This window comes from Gossypium hirsutum, chromosome A11, assembly GCF_007990345.1.
Source record: "Gossypium hirsutum isolate 1008001.06 chromosome A11, Gossypium_hirsutum_v2.1, whole genome shotgun sequence".
Taxonomy (NCBI): Eukaryota; Viridiplantae; Streptophyta; class Magnoliopsida; order Malvales; family Malvaceae; genus Gossypium; species Gossypium hirsutum.
Window position 1 is genome coordinate 108,039,460 of NC_053434.1, and position 20,716 is coordinate 108,060,175.

At 33.9% G+C, this 20,716-nt stretch overlaps 1 protein-coding gene across 1 annotated transcript; it reads right to left on the reverse strand.

The window, feature by feature from the left end:
• Positions 1-5,784: 5,784 nt before the first annotated feature.
• LOC107889231 (AT-hook motif nuclear-localized protein 19) lies at positions 5,785-7,096 on the reverse strand. The gene has a single exon (XM_016813590.2). It carries the CDS (start codon positions 6,799-6,801, stop codon positions 5,893-5,895), a length of 909 nt encoding a protein of 302 aa, XP_016669079.1. The 5' UTR covers positions 6,802-7,096; the 3' UTR covers positions 5,785-5,892.
• Between the last annotated feature and the right edge of the window lie 13,620 nt (positions 7,097-20,716).

Sequence of the window (20,716 nt, forward strand, 5' to 3'; positions counted from 1 at the left end):
CTCATCGTTTGTATATTCAAAGGCCCTTGACCAATAATCCAGGAGGCCTTACAGTTTGCGTTTACTTATATCCGCTGGCCATGCCGTTTACGACTCACATTGTTAAGAAATAGGTTAGCAAATACTGGCTACCTTTGGAGGTCGGTCAAGTAATTTTTGGAGCAGGCACACCGTGTAGAATTCTCTTTCATTTCTAGCAAGCGAATGGGAAAGATAAATACTTTCATAAAATTAGCATCAGAATATATGTTGCGCTTGAATCATTACAGGTTGTGTGTGAATAAACTTCTTGCTAAATTGTGGAAATGAGTGCAGAAAACTCAGCATTCCTCTATATATAGGATTTGGCAGGGTATGCTACTTACTGGTAATGCTTCCATTTGATCATGATTTCTCTCTTGGTCTAGCTTTCAGTGGTTTCGTTCTTCAGCATGTTGCTTCTGTAACCATAAAAACTGTTAAATTATAAGTCTCACTGGTTAATTATTTTAATGTTTAGGTCAACGTTATTAAATGTTTTTAATACTGAAAACAAATGAAAATGTAGAAAATATTAAATGTTCCCAACCAACAAAAATATTGTCTCCCTTTCTTTGTAGCAGTTTACTCATATTAAATACTTCACTTTCATTATTGACATGTCAAGACTCAAGATGAATGCATATAGAGAATGTGGCAAGTTAACCTTAGTTTCATGCATAAAACAAGATATGAATCCTCAAAAGAAAATGCATATATGCAGGGGAGGGGTTGATGGGGCATTCATATCTTATATCATGCATGAGATTAAGGTCAACTTGCCACCATCTCTATATGCATGCATCTAGAGCCCTGATGTCAATAATTGAATAAAGTCTTTAATATGTTGCGCGTAGTCTTGTCTCATGCATTTATTTTTGTATTGTGTGCATAACGCCTTCTTAAGTTTTGACCATGGATTCTTTTTGCATATGTTTGTTTAAACTTGAAAGAGAAACGTATGAGTGCTAAGTTTAGAAATGTACATGGCAAACTCAAAGAAGCATTGGACAGTGTTCACGCTAACCCCAAAATCCAGGCGGAATTTTAGGGTTTCTAGCCGCTAAGATGTTCACATCATGATACATGTGGTAGGCAAAATCTTAATCAGTCAGATTGTCAACTAGATCTGGTTTCTGGAGTGGGACCCTTTTCCTTGAAATTGGTACCAATAGCCCATCTTTTGTCTTCTTCTACAATTGTCCATTTCTGCACTCTTATCTTTTATTGTAAATTTACTGAAAATGGAAAAATATCAATATGCCCCCTTACTTTTTGATATATATGTTAACGGTCCCCCACTCCCCCTTCTGCCTGCATTCAATTATTTCCGGCATGCATAATGATAAGCAGAGCTCCACAATTCCAGCTTATCAAGCAACAGTAATTTGGAGACTGCAAGAGCAAAAGATTGAAATCCCATCCTTTACTTGTGCAGACGTTGGTAAGGTTTAATATGCCATTATTGTTCCAATATGATGGTTTTGATTCAGTTCTGTAGAAGTTCATAAATATATATATATCTTGAATGAAACCTGCTTATTACTGTAAAATATTAGTTTTTGTTTTGTTTTAATTAATTGTTCGTCTCTCTTTTCTTCGTATTTCTAATGGAAGTGAGATGGTATTTAAATGAAGATTGTATGCCCACATGCAACACATGTAGCTTTCTAAGGTTTAAAATCCGGGATTGAAGAGCCTTATGAACTTCCCTTTTGACTTTTCTAAGTTTTAGTTGAGAAAACTGCTAAACATTAAGATCAAGACAAAATGGATATTTATTTGTTGTAGATCACTTGCCATATAGCACCCTAAATGCTAACAAATGAAAATTAAACTAATCTAGCTTAATTGTTGATGTGCATAATAGGATTGAAGAGAACATTTATGGCTCATAAACCGATAGTCGGTCACCAAATTAAAAAGGCCTTCCTCCTACTTATCAATATGGACTATGAAAAATTAATTATTATGACGGTTATCAAATATTAGTTTTACATATATGTGATAGCCTCTCTAGTGCCTTAACCTTAAGGTTTGGCATCCCCCAGCTGCATAATCATCCATGTATCAGGATTTAGTGATCCATAATCTGCTGAAGTAATCAACAGTAGGGGAGAGAAAACAACTTCATAGTTATTGACTTCAAAATTCTGACTGTATTGAGCTATAGATGGAAAGAATCTTGTAGGAAGTGAATATGAAAGTACCTTCACATTGCAAACTCCAACATGATCTGATCCCATAATTGAATTCATACAAATATATGGGTCCCATCGTGCAACCCTCTAATTAAAACTAGAACTAAGAAACTTTGGAGAAAAACATAAATGACTCATTTAACATCTAGAGAATGCTAGTAACTACAAAAATTATAGCTGTCCCCTTGTTTTGTACATTAGTTGAAGACGTCTGGATAAAATCATAACCGCAGTCCTTTCTTTCCTTTCATTTTCTGTTTTTGTTTAGCAACAATCTTTAGCCTCCATACATGAGGAGTTGATGAATCATTTATTTGAATCTTCCATCCGTGTACGGATACTGAAGATTGCTGTTCAATAAAAATGACAGGTTGTAGCTTGGTGAGCGGTTGTCACGTTTGGCTCTTACTTTGAGTAGACTCTTCTTTAGTTTTAACTTGCTTTTCTAGTTTGCAAGTTCCCTTCAGGAGATGAATGTTGGTAGCTGGTGACCATTTTATAATTTTAAGGATTGCATCACGAATAATGATCATCAGGGAACTGAAACAAGTGAGTGCATTAAAGTACTCCTGCTTTAGTAGACTATGTTAAAATGGCCATCAATGGGATGAACGTGGTGTTATTTGATTGGAAAATCGAAATAATTTGAGATTATCTAAACGGATAGGAGGTGCAACCTTTTGAAAGTTAGGTCAAATGGCACCTAATTCGCTGAGAACGCCATGTACCCCACGGCAGGTACATGCAACGAATAAAATAATTCAGCATTTTAGACCTGGAAAGTGAACTTGCTCTCAAATTTCAATTGCTGATGCATGATTCTCCATTATCAATAAATAAATTAATCGTTAGCAATTATACAGATTAGGCTTTATTTGGGTGGACCACATTTCCATAATATCGATTTTCCGGATTCCCTCTTAAAAGTATTATAGTTTAATTACCTTGTTCAACTTTTAAGAAGAGCCAGGGCTGCAAACATTGGTAAAACTACACTCAGAAAGACAACTAGGGCAGATAAAGGAATAGCTATTTGTTGTTTGGCTTTAGTTGAAGGTTATTTTAATAAAAAAATTAATTATTAAATCCAACGTGGGTTCCACCACTCTCACTGCTTTGCCATTAGAATGTTGTGCAAGTAACTAGGTGAAATTACTAAGGTGTTCATTAACAATGTCATCATCATGTGAATCCATGTGAAGAGGGTCCTTGATGTTTGCTAAAACTCTAGAATCCTTTTGACTGTTTAGAAAACCAGCCTTTTTATGGACATCATGCTGATCTTTTGCCATTAACTTGATTTAATACCTTCCTTTACCTTAATAGATTGTAATAGGATGAGGATGATGACTGTGCAGCCCTTGTTGTATACTTTCAAGTTAATCCATCAGCCAAAGCTTAAGATTCTTGTAGCTGGAGGACAAATTCAAAAACCCGATTTCTGAAGATTCTTGCTGCTGGAGGACAAATTCAAAAACGTTACTTCAAGAAACTGGATTCTAGTTTCATTTTATTACAGATCTATGTATAACATCTTTAACATTGTTCCGTCATATCGAAATCATTCACATTCATGGTCCTAAAAATTTATGCCAATACAACTGTTTCGGAATTTATCATTACTTCTGAGTCTGACATTTGCTCATGTTGTAGATGAAAGGGTTGCATGAAATCCATGGTTTAAATTCTGCAGCTATGCCAGTAAAGATGGAAATATACCTAAATGAGCATCTGGAACTTAAGGAGCAACGACTGTGATCGAACTTTTTATCGATCTAGTTAGTTTTAAGTCTCATGATGCTTTCGTTTCTTACTTCTGCAAATGTGAATACTGAAAAACAGTAGTCTTACATGTAGTAATGCCTTGAAAGATGCTGTTTTGTGCAAGATTCAATGCACATTCCATCATGTTTTCATATTTTTTAAAGAATGTTTGATTTGCTGCCATTTGTGTTCCTTCTGCAGACTGCCATTTAATTTCACTGCTGCACTTGGAATTATTTTAAAGGTAAGCCAAGAAGCATGCCAAAACTCATGAAACTTAACGTTACCCCCAGTTTAGTTGATTCATTTATGGACCTTTCAAAAGGGTGTTAATTAGGTGGATGAAAGGGTTTGGATTTTAGCATTTGTAGTTGTTTTTTTTCTCAGATTTCGATTTACATGTGTATACATATGAAAAAAAACTCAAGGTTCAAGAATGATGCACAAAAATTAAAAAAAATAATGGTGAGTACGAGAATTTGCATAGCACATGGCATGGCATGAAGCCAAGAACCATTCTTGCTTTCGCACTTCCCAGCCGAAAGCACCCCATTTCATTGCATTTCATATAATATTGGCGGAATAAGAGAGGTAATACTAATAGTTGAATTGTATTTTATTTGTTATACTTAAAAAATTGGTAAATTTGTGTATGTATATTAGATTAAAAGGTAATTGATTTTTATGTTAAAATTTTATTTATTTTTGTTGTTAAATTGACTTTTGTACATTAATATAAGTTTACTTTTTTATCTAATGTAAATGAATTGATTTATCCCTTTTTTTAATAAATGTGACAAAATATAATTTTACTTTTTATATAAAAACTTTCATACAACTATTATTGAATTAACGATATTCTAATATTATATTTATTCAATTGAATTAACACTTAATAAAAGTATTACTCATAAATTAAATTAATACTCAATTAATTAAAAAACCAATTTAATTAAAATTTTGCCTATAGCTTACCTCATTACCTAGTTTGAGGCACAAACATGATAACTACTAATTTTACTTTTTCTTCCAAAACTTATTAAATCCAGCAGAAAATAAACTTAATTCATGCAATCATCTTAAAAAAAAAGTATTTGATATATTTAAACTTTCAATTTCACATTTATGATCCTTTTATTTTATATAAGTAATAATAACTTTATGTAAACAAAAGTTAATTGAAATGATCAGGATGAAATAGGTAATTAATAAAAATTAGGTGATATTGCTGTTATCAACTGTTTGAATTGATAGATGATGTATAAATGTTAAATAAATTCTCAAGTACCAACATCCCCTCACCTAAATTACATCAAACCAAACATAAGTAAAATCAACATGAAAAAGAGAAGCAATCTTGTAAAATGGAGGTATGTTTTTGAAGTTGAGCTTTAGCTCCCAGTCAATCATTTTATGTCTTTTTAGTTGATTATGAAGGAAGTAGGAACAGAAAATGCATATAGTCGAATAAAATGCAGACAAATCCTTCGGAACAGAAAATTGATATTAAAATCATGACATTAACTATAGCTAATTAAATTCCTTCCTCTTCTGCAACATAGTAGTAAAAATATGGAATTCAAACCATTTTTGACATAAAATGATCCAAAAACAATTAATTGAAAATATTCGAGTATGTGAAAAAAGAAATGAATTGTATGCTTGTGAATTGCAATGAAAATGGAGGTTTTTTTTTTTAATAATTCATGGAAAAATTCACTAAATATATAATTAATGATATACCTTTTTATGCTGTCTTATGATCTAACAAAGAAAGAAAGAAGAGATGAAAGGAAGTTCGTAAGAAACTAAACATTATCTTATTATGCAAAGTAATGAAAGTGAAAGCATATATCTAAATCTCTCACAAGCAATGTTTTTTCTTTTTCTACTCTACTTTCTCTTATGTTTACTGATATGGTGGCCTTCCACCATGTGCCCAACCATAAGCCTCATGGTTCAACTGTCCACCGTTAGGAACCAAATTTGGTGGCAAATTATTATAAACTTGCAACCCTGGAGCATCACCACCACCGCCACCTATTCCGCCTTGTTGATGTCCTCCACTTCCACTTCCACTTCCAATCCCTGGTGGGGATCCACCGCTTCCACCACCACCACCACCAAGCTGACCTTGAGCTCCACCAGCTCCTTCTTCTTCCTCCTCCAAAGGCAGCCTCTCATATGTAGCGTTAGAAAACGTTGCTGCTATAACCATGACAGGCCCTGATGCCATCAGTGACCCTACTACACTACCTCCAACAACCTGTCCTTGACCACCGGCTAGGTATATAGTTAACCCGGTTGACCCTGGAGGAGCTGGACCAGGCAGAAACGCACCAGTTAAAGACAAAATCTCGAACCTACCATGAAGAGCTATCACTGCACCAGGAGCTGAAGGTTGTCTGAGTGTAACGTTAGTGACGGTTCCACTCCCACTAAGAACTGAAACCCCTCTTTGTCTCCTCCTTGCAAACTGAGCTAGGGTTTCAGCTACATCAGAACCATTAGCTATTTCCATAACGTGACTCCTCAGTGCATTAGGGCTATCCCTGGTGACAAAGATAGGTGGTTTGGGCTTGTTTTTGGAGCCTGCTGGTCGACCTCGGGGACGACGAGTGGAGACTTCTACGGCACCTTCTCTGGGTTCATCGCTATGCTCTTTGTCTTCTTCTTCTTCTCCGGTTCCTCCACTGCCCGTTTCTCCATTGTTTGCCATGGATATACCCAGATCTGGTTTCTTCATTGGAGATGATGAAGTAGCTGATGTTTCCATTCCCTGTAGCCCTACTTGCCCCGCCCACCATAGATTAGCCATGGTTTTCAAGTTTTTGAGCTCACGAAAAGAAAGAAAAAAAGATTATAAACAAAGCAATAGAAAACTGGGTTTGGATCTTGTTTTGGGTAGTGATACGACCGAATCAAGGCTTTGAACAACAAGAGAACAGATGGAAGAATTCAACTCTCTAGAAAAGTTGGCCGAGAGAGAGAGAAAGAGAGAGAAACTAGTGGTAAGCAAGCAAGTATGATAACCGATCAAAGCTAAGGAATTGCTAAGGGCACGAAATGAAACCCGAAAAAGTATATATTTTTATTTCCTTCTTGTTTAATTATGCCCCTATCTCTATACTCTTTCAATCTTTTTATATTTAGTACTTATGCTATCCAATTGATAATGTCATTAATGAATTTGCTTAATATGTAATATTTTAATATTTAAAAGTTTTATTTTATTTAAGTATTAAAGTTTAATTGATAACATATATTTAAAATTTAACAAAAGTTAATTCAACTTTAATTTTTAAATCAAACTAGTAGAGAGATTGAATTTATTAAATTAAGTGAACTAAAATTTAAATATTTAAAAATACAAGGATTAGGGGTACAATTAGACTTTTTGATGTGTAGTAAGTACAAGTTCCTTTTTAAAAATTTCCAAGAAATTTGTTGGATTTATATTTGCCTTGGTTTTGGGGGTGTGGACTGTCAAGGCCTTGGGGAGCTATGGTTTCTTTGTATTTTCAATGAAAAAACTTTTTCTTTGGAAAATTTAATGGGAGGGAGTGATGGGAAAATTTAGGGTTTATTTTATTTTGTTGGAAGGTGAGAAAGTGGGGTGCACGTCTTACTGCTTGCTCTTGTCCCGACGTTACATGTACTTCATTTATGTTATAAGAATTTTTTAAAATTTTTTATATGATTTTATGAACATAAAAAAAATTAAAAATAAAATAAAATATATTCCTTCAAAAAATATATATATCTTTTTATCTACGACCCTACTTGAAGTCGAATACTATATATTATTAACACATGCAAACATATATGTCATTCCATGCTGAAAATGATATATAGATAAATAGACTATCATATATAGTAGCAAATTTGACAAGTTTTTTAGTTGTAAACATATATACTAAGATTGCTTAGGATTCTCATTATTGTAACAAAACATGTAATTTAAAATGTGTAAATTCTAAAGAATATCATATTTATTTTTATAGTTTATAAAAGTTGTACTCCTACTTAATATTTATTTTCAATTTTAGATAATCTAAAATTATGATTTTTAAAAAAAATTAATTATATAGAATCCCTCTATTAATTAAAAAAAGTAAACAAATATAAAATACTTGACATTATTCCAAAAATTAGTATTAATAATAGTTGCAAAACCCTCTTTGCATGACCATCCTTTTTACCAGCCCATTCGAAGCTTACTCTAATTGCACTCAACACATCAACCTTTTTTTATGGAATACGGATATCTTCATTCTTTTTCATGTTCCATCAAAATACTTGAATTTCATGAAATCATCTAAGTTCAGAATTGCATATATGTTTTTTTGCAACCTTAATTTTACATTAAAAGGGTTAATGTTAAATTTAACCTTCTAAACACCTAATGCTCTTCTTGGATATACACACTAATCAATAAATTAACTGGTTACACTTGTTTTTTTGCAACAAGTTCATTGTAGAGAATAGTCAAAGCATGATGTTGTAATTAATAATTAATATTATCAAGTAGCTGGGTTTTGATTAATTTATAAATAAAGGTTTCCAAACGATTATTTTAAGATTATTTTTTTAAAAAGGTAAGATATTATTCATAATACATTATATTAAAAGTTATATAACCGATAAATTTATTCAACACATTCCAGTCCATTGAGTAGAAATATAATTATATTTCCGATACATGATAAGCTACTACCTAGTCGTTTAACAGGTTGAGTAGTTGAACCTTCACTAGGAACAATATATATTATTTTAATTAATCTCATAATTGATAGAATAAAATAATTATTCATGTTGATAGGAATATGTGGCAACATGAGAAAAGGGGAAAATATCAATTTTATTTAAAAGATGATAAATTCTAATCTACTTCAAGAAACAATGCACCCATGCTTTGGGTGTAAGCTTTTCATAGTACCATATTCGAGAGGAGAAAGGAATTGAAAGTGTTTAAATCCATATCACTTGGCATTGCTTTAATTGTTTTGTTTGGTATAAAGAATAGAAAAAGAATGATGATGTAAAGTTTGTTAATCAAGTGGTTAAGATATGTTGGTGATTGACTTGATTAAGCAACGAATAAGTAAAAATAGCAGAAGAAATTGAGAAATTGAATATACAAATTTAACGTGAAAAAATCGCTCCAAAGAGGATAAAAAATCACGGGTAAATATAATTTTACTATAATGGTAAAAGAACGAAGAGTATAAAAGATGGAGATAAAACTAAACTCTAAAAAATAAAAAACAAAGAACCCTCAAAACATAAACATAATATTCTCCAAAAATGTTATGAGTTCTAATATCTAATGGGATGTATTTTCTAAGGTTATAAAAGAGTCTATTTATAAGCTAAATTTGTTGGTCAAATAAATTATGCTAACAAATGCTAAATATATTATACTAATAAATACTAAATCTTCTAGAAAGAAAAAATATATTTTGTTTAACTTGACTTGCAAGCAATCTCTTATTTGACTAAAATATGAGGCATACTTAACAAATCTCCACATTGACTCGTATTTCCACAACGTCATCTTTACCAAAGCCTACCCCGGGCCCATCTTGAACTATACAGGGAATTAACTAAGTCGGATCTATGCTTAGAAGCTGGAAGACGTCTAGCCTTCGACTTGTGCACTGCCAAATCAAACCTAACCTGGGTCTAATTTTCATGAACATAAAGTCATAACTTTTTAAAACCTACATCCAAAAGAGAACCTTTTTTCAACAAAACAGTCATACATTTTTCCTCCTATAACCAAGTTGCCTTCACTCCAAATGAGTTGACTTCGACTTCATAACGAACGAGGGACATCTGATTTCACCGGTCATTGTAGAACCTTCCAGAATATAAAAGCTGTGTAACAACCCAATTTTCAATGGAATCGGAAACAGTGATTCGAGTTCACTAAAATCCGACAAGTGAGTTTGAAAATTTTATTATTTAGTGTTTATGAGCCAATTGTGAATTTAGGAAAGCTATGAAATAGTGATTTGTGCTTTAAAAATAATTATTAGGTTAATTAGTCTTGAAAACGAGGTATCGAGACCTCGATTCTATAAACCGAGTTGTAAATATTTTTATAAATGTTTACGGAGTGTCATTGGGTTAGTATTAAAGTTTTGTTAGGAAATTTTAACGTTTTAATAGTTAATTAATTAAAAAGGACAAATTGAAAAAGTGTAAAATTTGCTAAAGTGATTAAATAGCACAAATGCTAAATAAGAGAGGACCAAAAAGGCAATTAGACCTCCATTAGAAGTCTTAAACGGAACAAGTAGGAAAAAATCAGGAAATTGAATGAAATAAGGGCAAAATTGGAAATTTTGTAAATTAACCAAATAAAACAAAGACCAAATTGAATTTCTAAACATTTCTTCATCAATCTTCAGCCAAAAACAGCCATAGAAGAGTCCTTAGAGCTGGTTTTTCATATTTTTACTCCATGTGAGTTTAATTCTTGCTTTTTGCTTGAAATTTTTATGTTTTTGAGACTTTTACAACTAGGTCCAACTATATGTTTCATTTGTTTTTGATTTCATGGGTATTTTGAAAGTTACCATTAATGAGTGTTGTATATTTATGATGAATTAAAATGGAATTGAAGCTCTAATTTTGTTATGTGATGATTTTATTGAGTGATTTAAATAGAAATTAATTTTTAGGACTAAATTGTGAAGAATAAAAGAATTAGAGTTTTTTTATTGAATTTCTATGAATCAAAGGCTAAAAAATAGCTTATAATGATGGAATAACTTGTTAATTGAGAAAAATTAACTCAATTGATGGGTTAATTGATCGGGAACTAAATTGTAAAAACTGAAAAGGTTGGGTGAATGTGTAAATTCAAAAATTGAAAGGCATAAATTGTTAAGTGAATTAGATTTGAATTTGATGTTGATGAATGGAAAATTTTATATTATAGATCAAGAACCCGAAGATAAACGTGGAAAAGAGAAATTAACAGATTAGTCCCTGAATTTCTACAACTTCTACAAACTACCTTAGGTAAGTTCATATGGTTGAACTTTCATGATTAATTGTTAATTTAGGAATGATATAATGTATTATTTCATATTTTGTTATTGAATTATGATTATTGTAAATATATGAAATAATGTATTATTTCATATTTTGTTATTGAGTACAATCGTCTCATGACACAAGATGAATTGATGAATAAGACCATGGTTTGACCATGACAATGTTTAAATATAAAACCATAGCTAAGCTATGGCATCTTAATGATAAGACCATAATTGGGTATGGTACTACGAGTGTAAGACCATGGTAGGGCCATGGCAATATATGTGTAAGACCATAGTTGGACTATGGCATCAATAAAATGATGTACTCAAATTCGTAAGACGTTTTCTAATTTGAAAAAGATTGGTAAGTGTAATGTGATATTAATGTGATAGAATTTAAATAGTTATTGATATTGAGCTCAATCAAGGGAATTCATCATTTGAAGTTGTGAATGGTAGGAATCATTAATGAAATGTTTGTTTAATGATATATATATGTTATAGTATGTTCGGTAAGATTTATTTTAAAACCAATGAACTTACTAAGCTTCATTAAGCTTACTTGTGTCATCGAATGTTCTTTTTCGATTTTCAATAAGTTTGGAGGATCGGATCAACACATCGAGCAACACTATCTAGATTACTCCGGTAGACTTTGTTATACATCTTATGGTTTATATGGCATGTATAGGGCTGAATTAGAAAATTGCTAAACTTGCAACATGGTTATGAATGATATATATGTATATGTTTGTATGCATGTATTTAGTAGTAGTTTTTAGTAATCAATGAATGGAGTATTATGGTAAGTTTATGCAAATAAGTCTTGTGATTACATATTATGTTTAAGACATGGTTTTTGCTTGTATTGGTTGCTTGGTTGGGATATATTGATGTATATCAATATTGTGTGCAGGTTAATATTAAAAATGATGAGAAAAGTGGCCATAAAATGGCTTATTTTTGTCCACACGGGCAGAGACACGGGCATGTGTCTCATCCATGTGTGACATATGGCTTGGCACATGGGCATGTGTTCGGCCATGTGTCCCTTACACCTTGAAATTTCAAAACAGAATGCTCAGGTTTTTGCACACGGCCTGGCACACAGGCGTGTGACCCCTGCACTTAGCATACGGCCTAGCACACAGACGTGTGATTGGCCGTGTGTCACAAGTCAGAGAATTACACGGGTAAGGACACAGGCTGGGACATGGCCGTGTGTCTCATTTTGAATGTCTACACGGCCTAAGACACGAGCGTGTCTCCTAGTTGTGTGAACCACACATGATTTGGCCACACGGGCGTGTGTCCCCTACTCCTAAGAAAAATTTTGAGATTTTGGAAAAAAATTCTTGAGTGTTCAATTTCGTCTCGATTCATTTCTAAAGTGTATATTGGGCCTCAATGGCCCATCTAAGAGACAATATGAGTGTTTTATGATTGATTCTTGATATGAATAATATTGGTTGTGAAATGTCTGTAATTAATCTATAAAGTCTGGTAACGTTCCGTAGCTCTATTTCGGCGACAGATAAGGGTTAAGGGTGTTATATTTATTGGTATCAGAGCTTTGGTTTAGCCAATTCTCAGAATGAATGTAACGTGTAAAGTGCCTAGAAATACATGCCATATAAATCTGTGATAGTGTGATGTGTATGATCCGATCTAATTTTTGTTTTTCTTATAGATTGTAAAGATGCCTGATAGATCCGAACATACTAAACATGATGAAGCTAATATCAGAGTACAAACATTTGAACGTGGGACAAGTAATAATGTCACAATTTCTCCAGTGCAAGAACAGGAACTCAAAAATATGTTTTATGGGTTTATGAATCAATGGTTTAATGAGTTGATGCAAAAATGAAATCAGGCTTAGCAACCTCCCCTCCTTACTGTACCATCTGTAGCACCCCTGGTTGTACCTCCAACTCTTTCTGTAACTGAATCAAGTAAGCGTACTCCAATAGAAAAACTTAAAAAGTTTGGGGCTAAAGAATTTCGGGGCAGGTCAGATGATGATCCCGTCAAAGCTGAGTATTGGCTTTGGAATACAGGTAGAGTTTTTGAAGAAATGGCTTGTCCTCTATATGATTATTTGAGATGTGTTGTTTCCTTACTGAAAGAGGAAGCATATAATTGGTGGATGACCATTGTGGTTATGGCACCGAAAGAGAAAATCACTTGGGAATTTTTCCAGAATAAATTTAAAAACAAATATGTCAGTAAGAGGTATCTGGATAAAAAGAAGAGGGAATTTCTTGACTTACGTCAAGGAAATTGAATAGTAGCTAAATACGAGAGAGAATTCGTATACCTCAGTAGATATACCTGAGAAATTGTATCAACCAAAGAAGAAATGTGTATTTGGTTTGAGGAAAGGTTAAATGATGAAATCAGAATGATGATTAGGGGTACAGAGATACGGGAATATGTTGTTCTGTCAGATCGTGTTCAAAAAATGGAAGAGGTGTATAATAGAAAAATGCAGCGGGAGAGAAAGAATAAAGAATCCTATAAGAGAAGCTATTCCAAATCATTTTCAGCATTTCTGGCTAAAAAGTCTATAGATGATTTCAATCGACCCAATTCAATGCCGGAAAGATCAAGTAAGAATAAGGTGACTCAATAGGATTTTGGGGTAACTATTAAACCTACAGCTAGAGTGGGCAGTGTACAGAATGCTCCCAGGCCTAGATGCAAATATTGTGGGAAAAATCACTCTGGTGAATGTAGGGGCAAGACATGAGCTTGTTACAAGTGCGAGGCTGCTGACCATTTTATTCGAGATTGTCCTCAACTGCTAGAAGATGAGTGAGAACAAAAAGAAAAGCGATTAGCCACTTCTCAAAAAAGTAAACGTTCGAGTCAAAGCAGTGCTACTGGGACTGCTCGTTCGTGTATGAGAGATTCAGCTGCCCGGACAAAGGCTAGGGCACCTGCACGTACTTATGCTATCCGTGCAAGAGAGGAAGCAACAACTCTAGATGTAATTGCTGGTACTTTCTATCTTTTTCATGTTACTGTATATGCATTGATTGCCCCTGAGTCTATGCATTCTTATGTTTGCATTGCATTAGTATCATAAAAGAAATTGTCTGTTGAACCTACTAATTATGATCTTCAAGTCACTAATCCATTAGGCCAAAGTGTAATAGTTAATTTAGTATGTCGTGACTGTCCACTGAAAATAAAAGTTTGTGAATTCCTTACTGATTTGATGTTACTATCCTTTCAGGAATTTGATGGTATTCTGGGAATGGATTGGTTGACAAAGCATGATGCTATGGTAAATTGTAAAGAAAAACGGATTGATCTAAAATGTCAGACATGAGAGATGATTACTATTGAGGCTGCAAATTCGAAAGAAATTGTCAGAATTATTTCAGCTTTTTCAGCTCAGAGATTAATGCGGAAAGGTAATAAGGCATTTTTAGCTTACATTCTTGATACTCGGGGTTCTGAATCGAAGTTAGAACGGTTACCAGTAGTTAATGAATTTACTGATGTGTTTCTTAAGGAATTGTCAGGTATACCACCAGATCGTGAGGTTGAGTTTGTAGTTGATGTAATTCTAGAAACAACTCTGATATCAATAACACCGTATAGAATGACACCTACCAAATTAAAGGAATTAAAGACACAGTTGCAAGAGTTATTAGACAAATGATTCATCAGACCGAGTATGTCTCCTTGGGGTGCACCTATCTTATTTGTGAAAAAGAAATATGGTTCTTTGAGACTATGCATAGACTACAAATAGTTGAACAAGGTCACAATTAAAAATAAATATCCTTTACCTTGTATTGACGACTTGTTTGACCAACTAAAAGGCGTTGTAGTATTTTCAAAGATAGACCTCAGATCCGAGCATTATCAGGTGAAAGTTAAAGAATGTGATGTGCCGAAGACTACTTTCAGAAGTCGGTATGGTCATTATGAGTTTTTGGTAATGCTTTTTAGTTTGACTAATGCTCCTGCTACTTTTATAGATTTAATGAATCAAATTTTCCAATTATATTTGGATAGATTTGTGGTTGTGTTTATTGATGATATATTGATCTATTCTAAGATAGAATTCGAACATGCACAACACTTGATAATTGTATTACAGACTTTGAGGGAGAAACAATTGTATGCAAAGTTCAGTAAATGCGAATTTTGGCTTTACGAGGTTGGATTTCTAGGTCATATTGTATTAGTCGATGAAATTTGAGTTGATTCGAGTAAAGTTTCTATAGTGGTGAATTGGAAAACTCCAAAGAATATAACAGAAGTGCGAAGTTTTTTGGGTTTAACAGGATATTATCTCCGCTTTGTCTAAAACTTTTCGATGATTGCTTTATCGATGACTCGATTGTTACAAAAAATGTTGAATTTGTTTGGTCTGGCCAGTGTCAACAGAGCTTTGATCAGTTGAAGAAAATGTTAACAGAAGCTTCGGTTTTGACTCAGCCAGAATAAGGTGTGCTATATACTGTATATAGTGACGCATCTCTAAATGGATTGGGTTGTGTTTTAATGCAGTCAGGAAAAATAGTGGCTTATGCTTCTTGGCAGTTAAAACCATATGAGAGGAATTCTCTCACACATGATCCGGAGTTGGCTACAATTGTATTTGCTTTGAAAATCTAGAGGCATTATTTATATGGTGAAAAATGTTATGTGTACACATATCATAAAAGCTTGAAGTATTTGATGACTTAGAAAAAGTTGAACTTGAGACAGAGACGGTGGTTAGAGTTGTTGAAGGATTATGATTTTGTTATTGATTATCACCCGGGAAAGGCAAATTTGGTTGCTGACGCACTCAATCAAAAGTCATCTTTGTTTGCACTTCGGGCGATAAACACTCATTTGTCTCTTAATGAAGATGGTTCTGTAATAACAGAATTAAGAACAAAACCTTTATTCCTTCAACAGATTCGGGAGTTGCAAGACGATGACCCAAAATTAGTGTTGAAAACACAGATGGTTCGGGACAATTTAAGTTCAGAATATAGCATTGATGATAGCAATATGTTACATTATCGCAATAGAATTTGTGTTCTGAATAATTCAGATCTGAAAAATGATATTCTTTCTAAAGCTCATAGTAGCATGTATCCCATTCATCTGGGTAGCACAAAAATGTACTGTGATTTGAAAAGAATGTATTGGTGACCGGGTATGATATCGAAAATTTGTGAGTTTGCAGCAAAGTGTTTGATTTGTTAGCAAGTCAAAGTAGAACATCAGGTACCAATGGGTGGGTTACATCCTGTCATGATTCCTGAATGGAAATGGGAGCATTTCACGATGGATTTTGCATTTGGGTTACTTATGACTCCGAGAAAGAAAGATTTGATTTGGGTAATTATGGATAAATTGACTAAGTCAACACATTTTATTCCGGTTAGAACAAACTTTTCACTTGAGAAGTTAGCAGAATTGTATATGTTTGAGATTGTAAGACTACATGGGGTTCCCACATCTATTATTTTAGATCGGGATCTGAGGTTCACATCGAGGTTTTGGAATAAACTACAAAGAGCTTTGGGTACTAAGCTAAATTTCAGCATAACATTTCATCCTCAGACTGATGGGCAATCAGAACGAGTGATTCAGACTCTAGAAGACATGTTGAGATGTTGTATACTTGAGTTTGGAGATAGTTGGGAAAGGTATTTACCCTTGGCCGAATTTGCATATAATAATAGTTATTAGTCCAGCATAAAAATGGCACCGTTTGAAGCTCTTTACAGAAGAAAATGTAAAACTCCATTGTATTGGTCTAAATTTTGTGAATCCAAGTTAGCTGGAGTCGACTTGATCCGAGAAACTGAATAAAAGCTTGAACCATCCGGGACAGTTTGAAAGCTACTTCAGATCGTCAGAAATCATATGCAGATTTGAAAAGAAGAGATATAGAATTTGCGGTTGGCGAACGAGAGTTCTTAAAAGTTTCACTGTGGAAGAAAGAGTTACGGTTTGGCAAAAAAGGGAAACAGATTCCAAGATTTGTTGGACCGTATAAGATAATCGAAAGAATTGGCCCTGTGGCTTATCAATTAGCTTTACTTCCAGAACTTGAGAAAATTCATAATATGTTCCATGTATCCATGTTGAGATGTTACAAATCAGATCCTTCACATATGATTCCTCATAATGAAATTAAGTTACAACATGATATGACATATTCAGAAGAATCGGTGAAGATTTTGTCTCAAGAGGTTAAAAAACTGCAGAATAAACGAGTATTGTAACACCCTTCACCCGTATTCAATACCGGAATAGGGTTACGGTGTAACGACCCAAATTCCAATGGTGTCGGAACAGTAATTCGAGATTACTAAATCTAAAAAATGAGTAGAAAATATTGATAACTTAATGAAAATAAGTTATATGTGAAGTTAGAAAAATGATTGAAATAGTGAATAGTATTTATTATATAAATACTAGATAATTTAGAAGTGAAAAATGAGGTATCGAGACCTCAAAATATTAAACCGAGCCATAAATATTTTTATAAATATTTATGGAGTGTTAGTAAGTTAGTATTAAAGTTTCGTCAAGAAATTTTAAGGTTTCGGTAGTCAATTGGGTAAAAAGGACTAAATTGAATTAAGTGTAAAATTGTGAAATGTGATTAAATAGCTCTAGTAATAATTAAAGGAGGACTAAATAGGCAATTAAACACCTATTATTGGTCTGGACGGCATGTGTGTGCAGGAAATATTGAAATTAGGTGTGAAAAAGGGATAAAATTACAAAAGAAGTAAAATTGAATAGTTAAAAAATGGGATGTAATTGGAAATCTAGAGATTTCTTCAATTTTCTTCATCCTCTTCAGCTAAAAACAGCCATTAAAGAAACCTTAAAGCTGGATTTTCATATTTTTACTACAAGTAAGTTCAAATCTTGATTATTTCTTGAAATTTTTATGTTTTTGGGACTTCTACAACTAGGTCCTATTATCTAATTCATTAGTTTTTGATTTCATGGTTGATTTTGAAAGTTTCCATAAATAAGTGCTGGAAGTTTATGATGATTTAGCATGGAATTAAAGCTTTAATTTGTTTATATGTTGATTTTATTAAAAGAATTATATAGAAAGTGAATTTTGGGGACCTAATTGTAAAAGAGCTTGAAATTAGGGTTTTATGTGAAATTTTTAAATTTAAATGGTTTTAAAGTAACATAAAATGTTTAAGAAAAGTGTTAATTGAGAAGAAAAGGTTCTATTGATGAGTTAATTGGTTAGGGACCAAATTGTGAAAATTGTGAAATTTAGAGTAAAAGTGTAATTTTATAAAATTAAAATGAATGCTAATTAATGAATGATTTTGCAATTATAGATCAAGAGATTGAAGTGAATCGTGGAAAGGAGAAAATAGTCGAATAATTTTCTCGAACTTCTACAACTATTGTGAATTACCTCAGGTAAGTTCATCTGGCTAAATTTTAGTGATCATTGTTATTCTTATGAATTTTATAATGAGTTATACTATATGATTATGATAAAACCATGAACAATGTAAAAATATGAAATTGAAGAAATGATCAAATTGAATGAAACATCGGACTGAGTACTTCTGTCAAGTGACAAACGATGAATTATGGAAAAAGACCATGTTTGGACCATGGAAACAAGTGATAAGCGATATTTGTATAAGACCATAGCTGGGCTATGGCATCAGAAAGCAAAGGATAAGTGATTTCCGTATAAGACCATAGCTGGGCTATGGCTTTAGATTAATGTGATACAAGTGATCCGTATAAGACCATAGCTGGGCTATGGCATCGGAGAATAATGATAAGTGCTCCCGTGTAAAACCATATCCGGGATGTGGCGTCGGTATGATATATGACTTGTGTAAGACCATGGATGGGTCATGGCTTCGAAAAGTGAAACGTGATCATATGCAAGTCCATAGTTTTACTATGGTAAAGTGAAGACGAAGTACTCAATTTCGTATAGTTTCTTAATTTGAAAAGAGATGGTAAACGATAAATGGGCCCATAAGAATGAAGCTTAAGTGTGAATAATATTAAATGGAATTAACTTGGTTTGTGAATGACAGGAGAAATTAGTAAATTTTAAAATATACAAATGCTTTTCCATATTTGGTAAGTTTACATTCTAAGCCTATGAACTTATTAAGCTTTTACAAGCTTACTTGAATGTGTTTGACATGTCTTGTAGATTAACGTGGAGTTGGAGGATCGGATCATCACCAAGAATCACACTATCCACACGTTCTCCGGTAGTTTTTGGATTATTATCTTTTGATTTATATGGCATGTATAAGTATTTAGTTGGATAAAGTTATAGATGGTTAAAGTATACAAAAGGGATGACATATGTGTATGAAACTAGTTTAATGGTTAACTAGTAGTGTGTTAATACATAATGCATGTTTTGGGCATAAAATGATTGATTGGTTGGTTGGAATTAGTAAAATTGTGTTTAAATGCAGGTAATGGATGAATGGGTGAGAAAAGTGGCAAAAAACGGCCTATTTTCGTCCACAAGGGTAAACACACGGGCGTGTGTCTAGGCCGTGTGTGACACACGGTAAGCCCACGGGCGTGTGATATGACTGTTTTTCCCCTGTATCCTTAAATATGAAGTCAGGATAGTACCCGGGCCAAAGACATGGCCGTGTGTCTTGGTCGTGTGAAGAACACGGGTTTTAAGAACGGTCGTGTGTCAAAATTGTGTGAAAATGGCTGAAAAACGGTGAAAATCAATTTACCACACGGTCTAGTCACATAGGCGTGTGCCCAAGCCGTGTGCCCCTTTGATACTTAAGAAAATACAAGTCAGAATTTACACGGGTTGGCCACACGGTCATGGGATCCCCACAGGCTGGCCACACGCCCATGTCTCAGGCCACACGGGCGTGTGCGCCTATCTTCAAGGAAAAAATTCCAACATTGCCTTTTAACCCTGAACCACTTCCAAAGCATGTATTGGGCCCCATAGGCCCATATTAGGGACTTTATGGTAAAATTTGAAAAGAATTGACGTGGAATGCAAAATTTATGACTCAGTTTTGTATAAATGTTAGTGTATAAGTCTGATAATGCCTCGTAACCTTATTTCGGTAACGGATACGAGTTAGGGGTGTTACATACGAAGCATTACCGGGTATATTATTCAATTAAACATAAATTTCACATACATTTTCAAATTTCATGTAATCATCATTCACATTGTCCCTAATACGAGCCTATGAGCCCCGAAATATACATTAGGAGTGGTTTGGGACTAAATCGATAACTCAAAAAAATTGGCAACACTTAGAATTTTTTTGCAAAATACAGGGGACACACGCCCATGTGCCCGGTCGTGTGTCTCACACGGCCATGTGAACATTCAAGATGGGATCACATGGCCGTGTCCAGCCCGTGTCTGACCTCGTGTAACTCTTTGACTTTGGTCGCATGGCCAACCACATGCCCGTGTGCCCTTCGAAATGGCCATACACGCCTATGTGCCAGGCCATGCCAAACCTGTAGGGTATACTGACTTATGCCACACGGCCAAGTCACACGCCCGTGCGCTGGGCCATGTGGAGCATACTGACTTGATTTCTAATTAAATACCAGGGGACACACGGCCGTGTAACGTGACTGTGTGTCACACAAAGCTGAGACACACACCCATGTCTTTGCCCGTGTGGACAAAAATAG

What these genes read in the sequence shown, in the direction of transcription:
- LOC107889231 (XM_016813590.2), bottom strand. Translation starts at nt 6,801, where the DNA reads ATGGCTAATCTATGGTGGGCGGGGCAAGTAGGGCTACAGGGAATGGAA.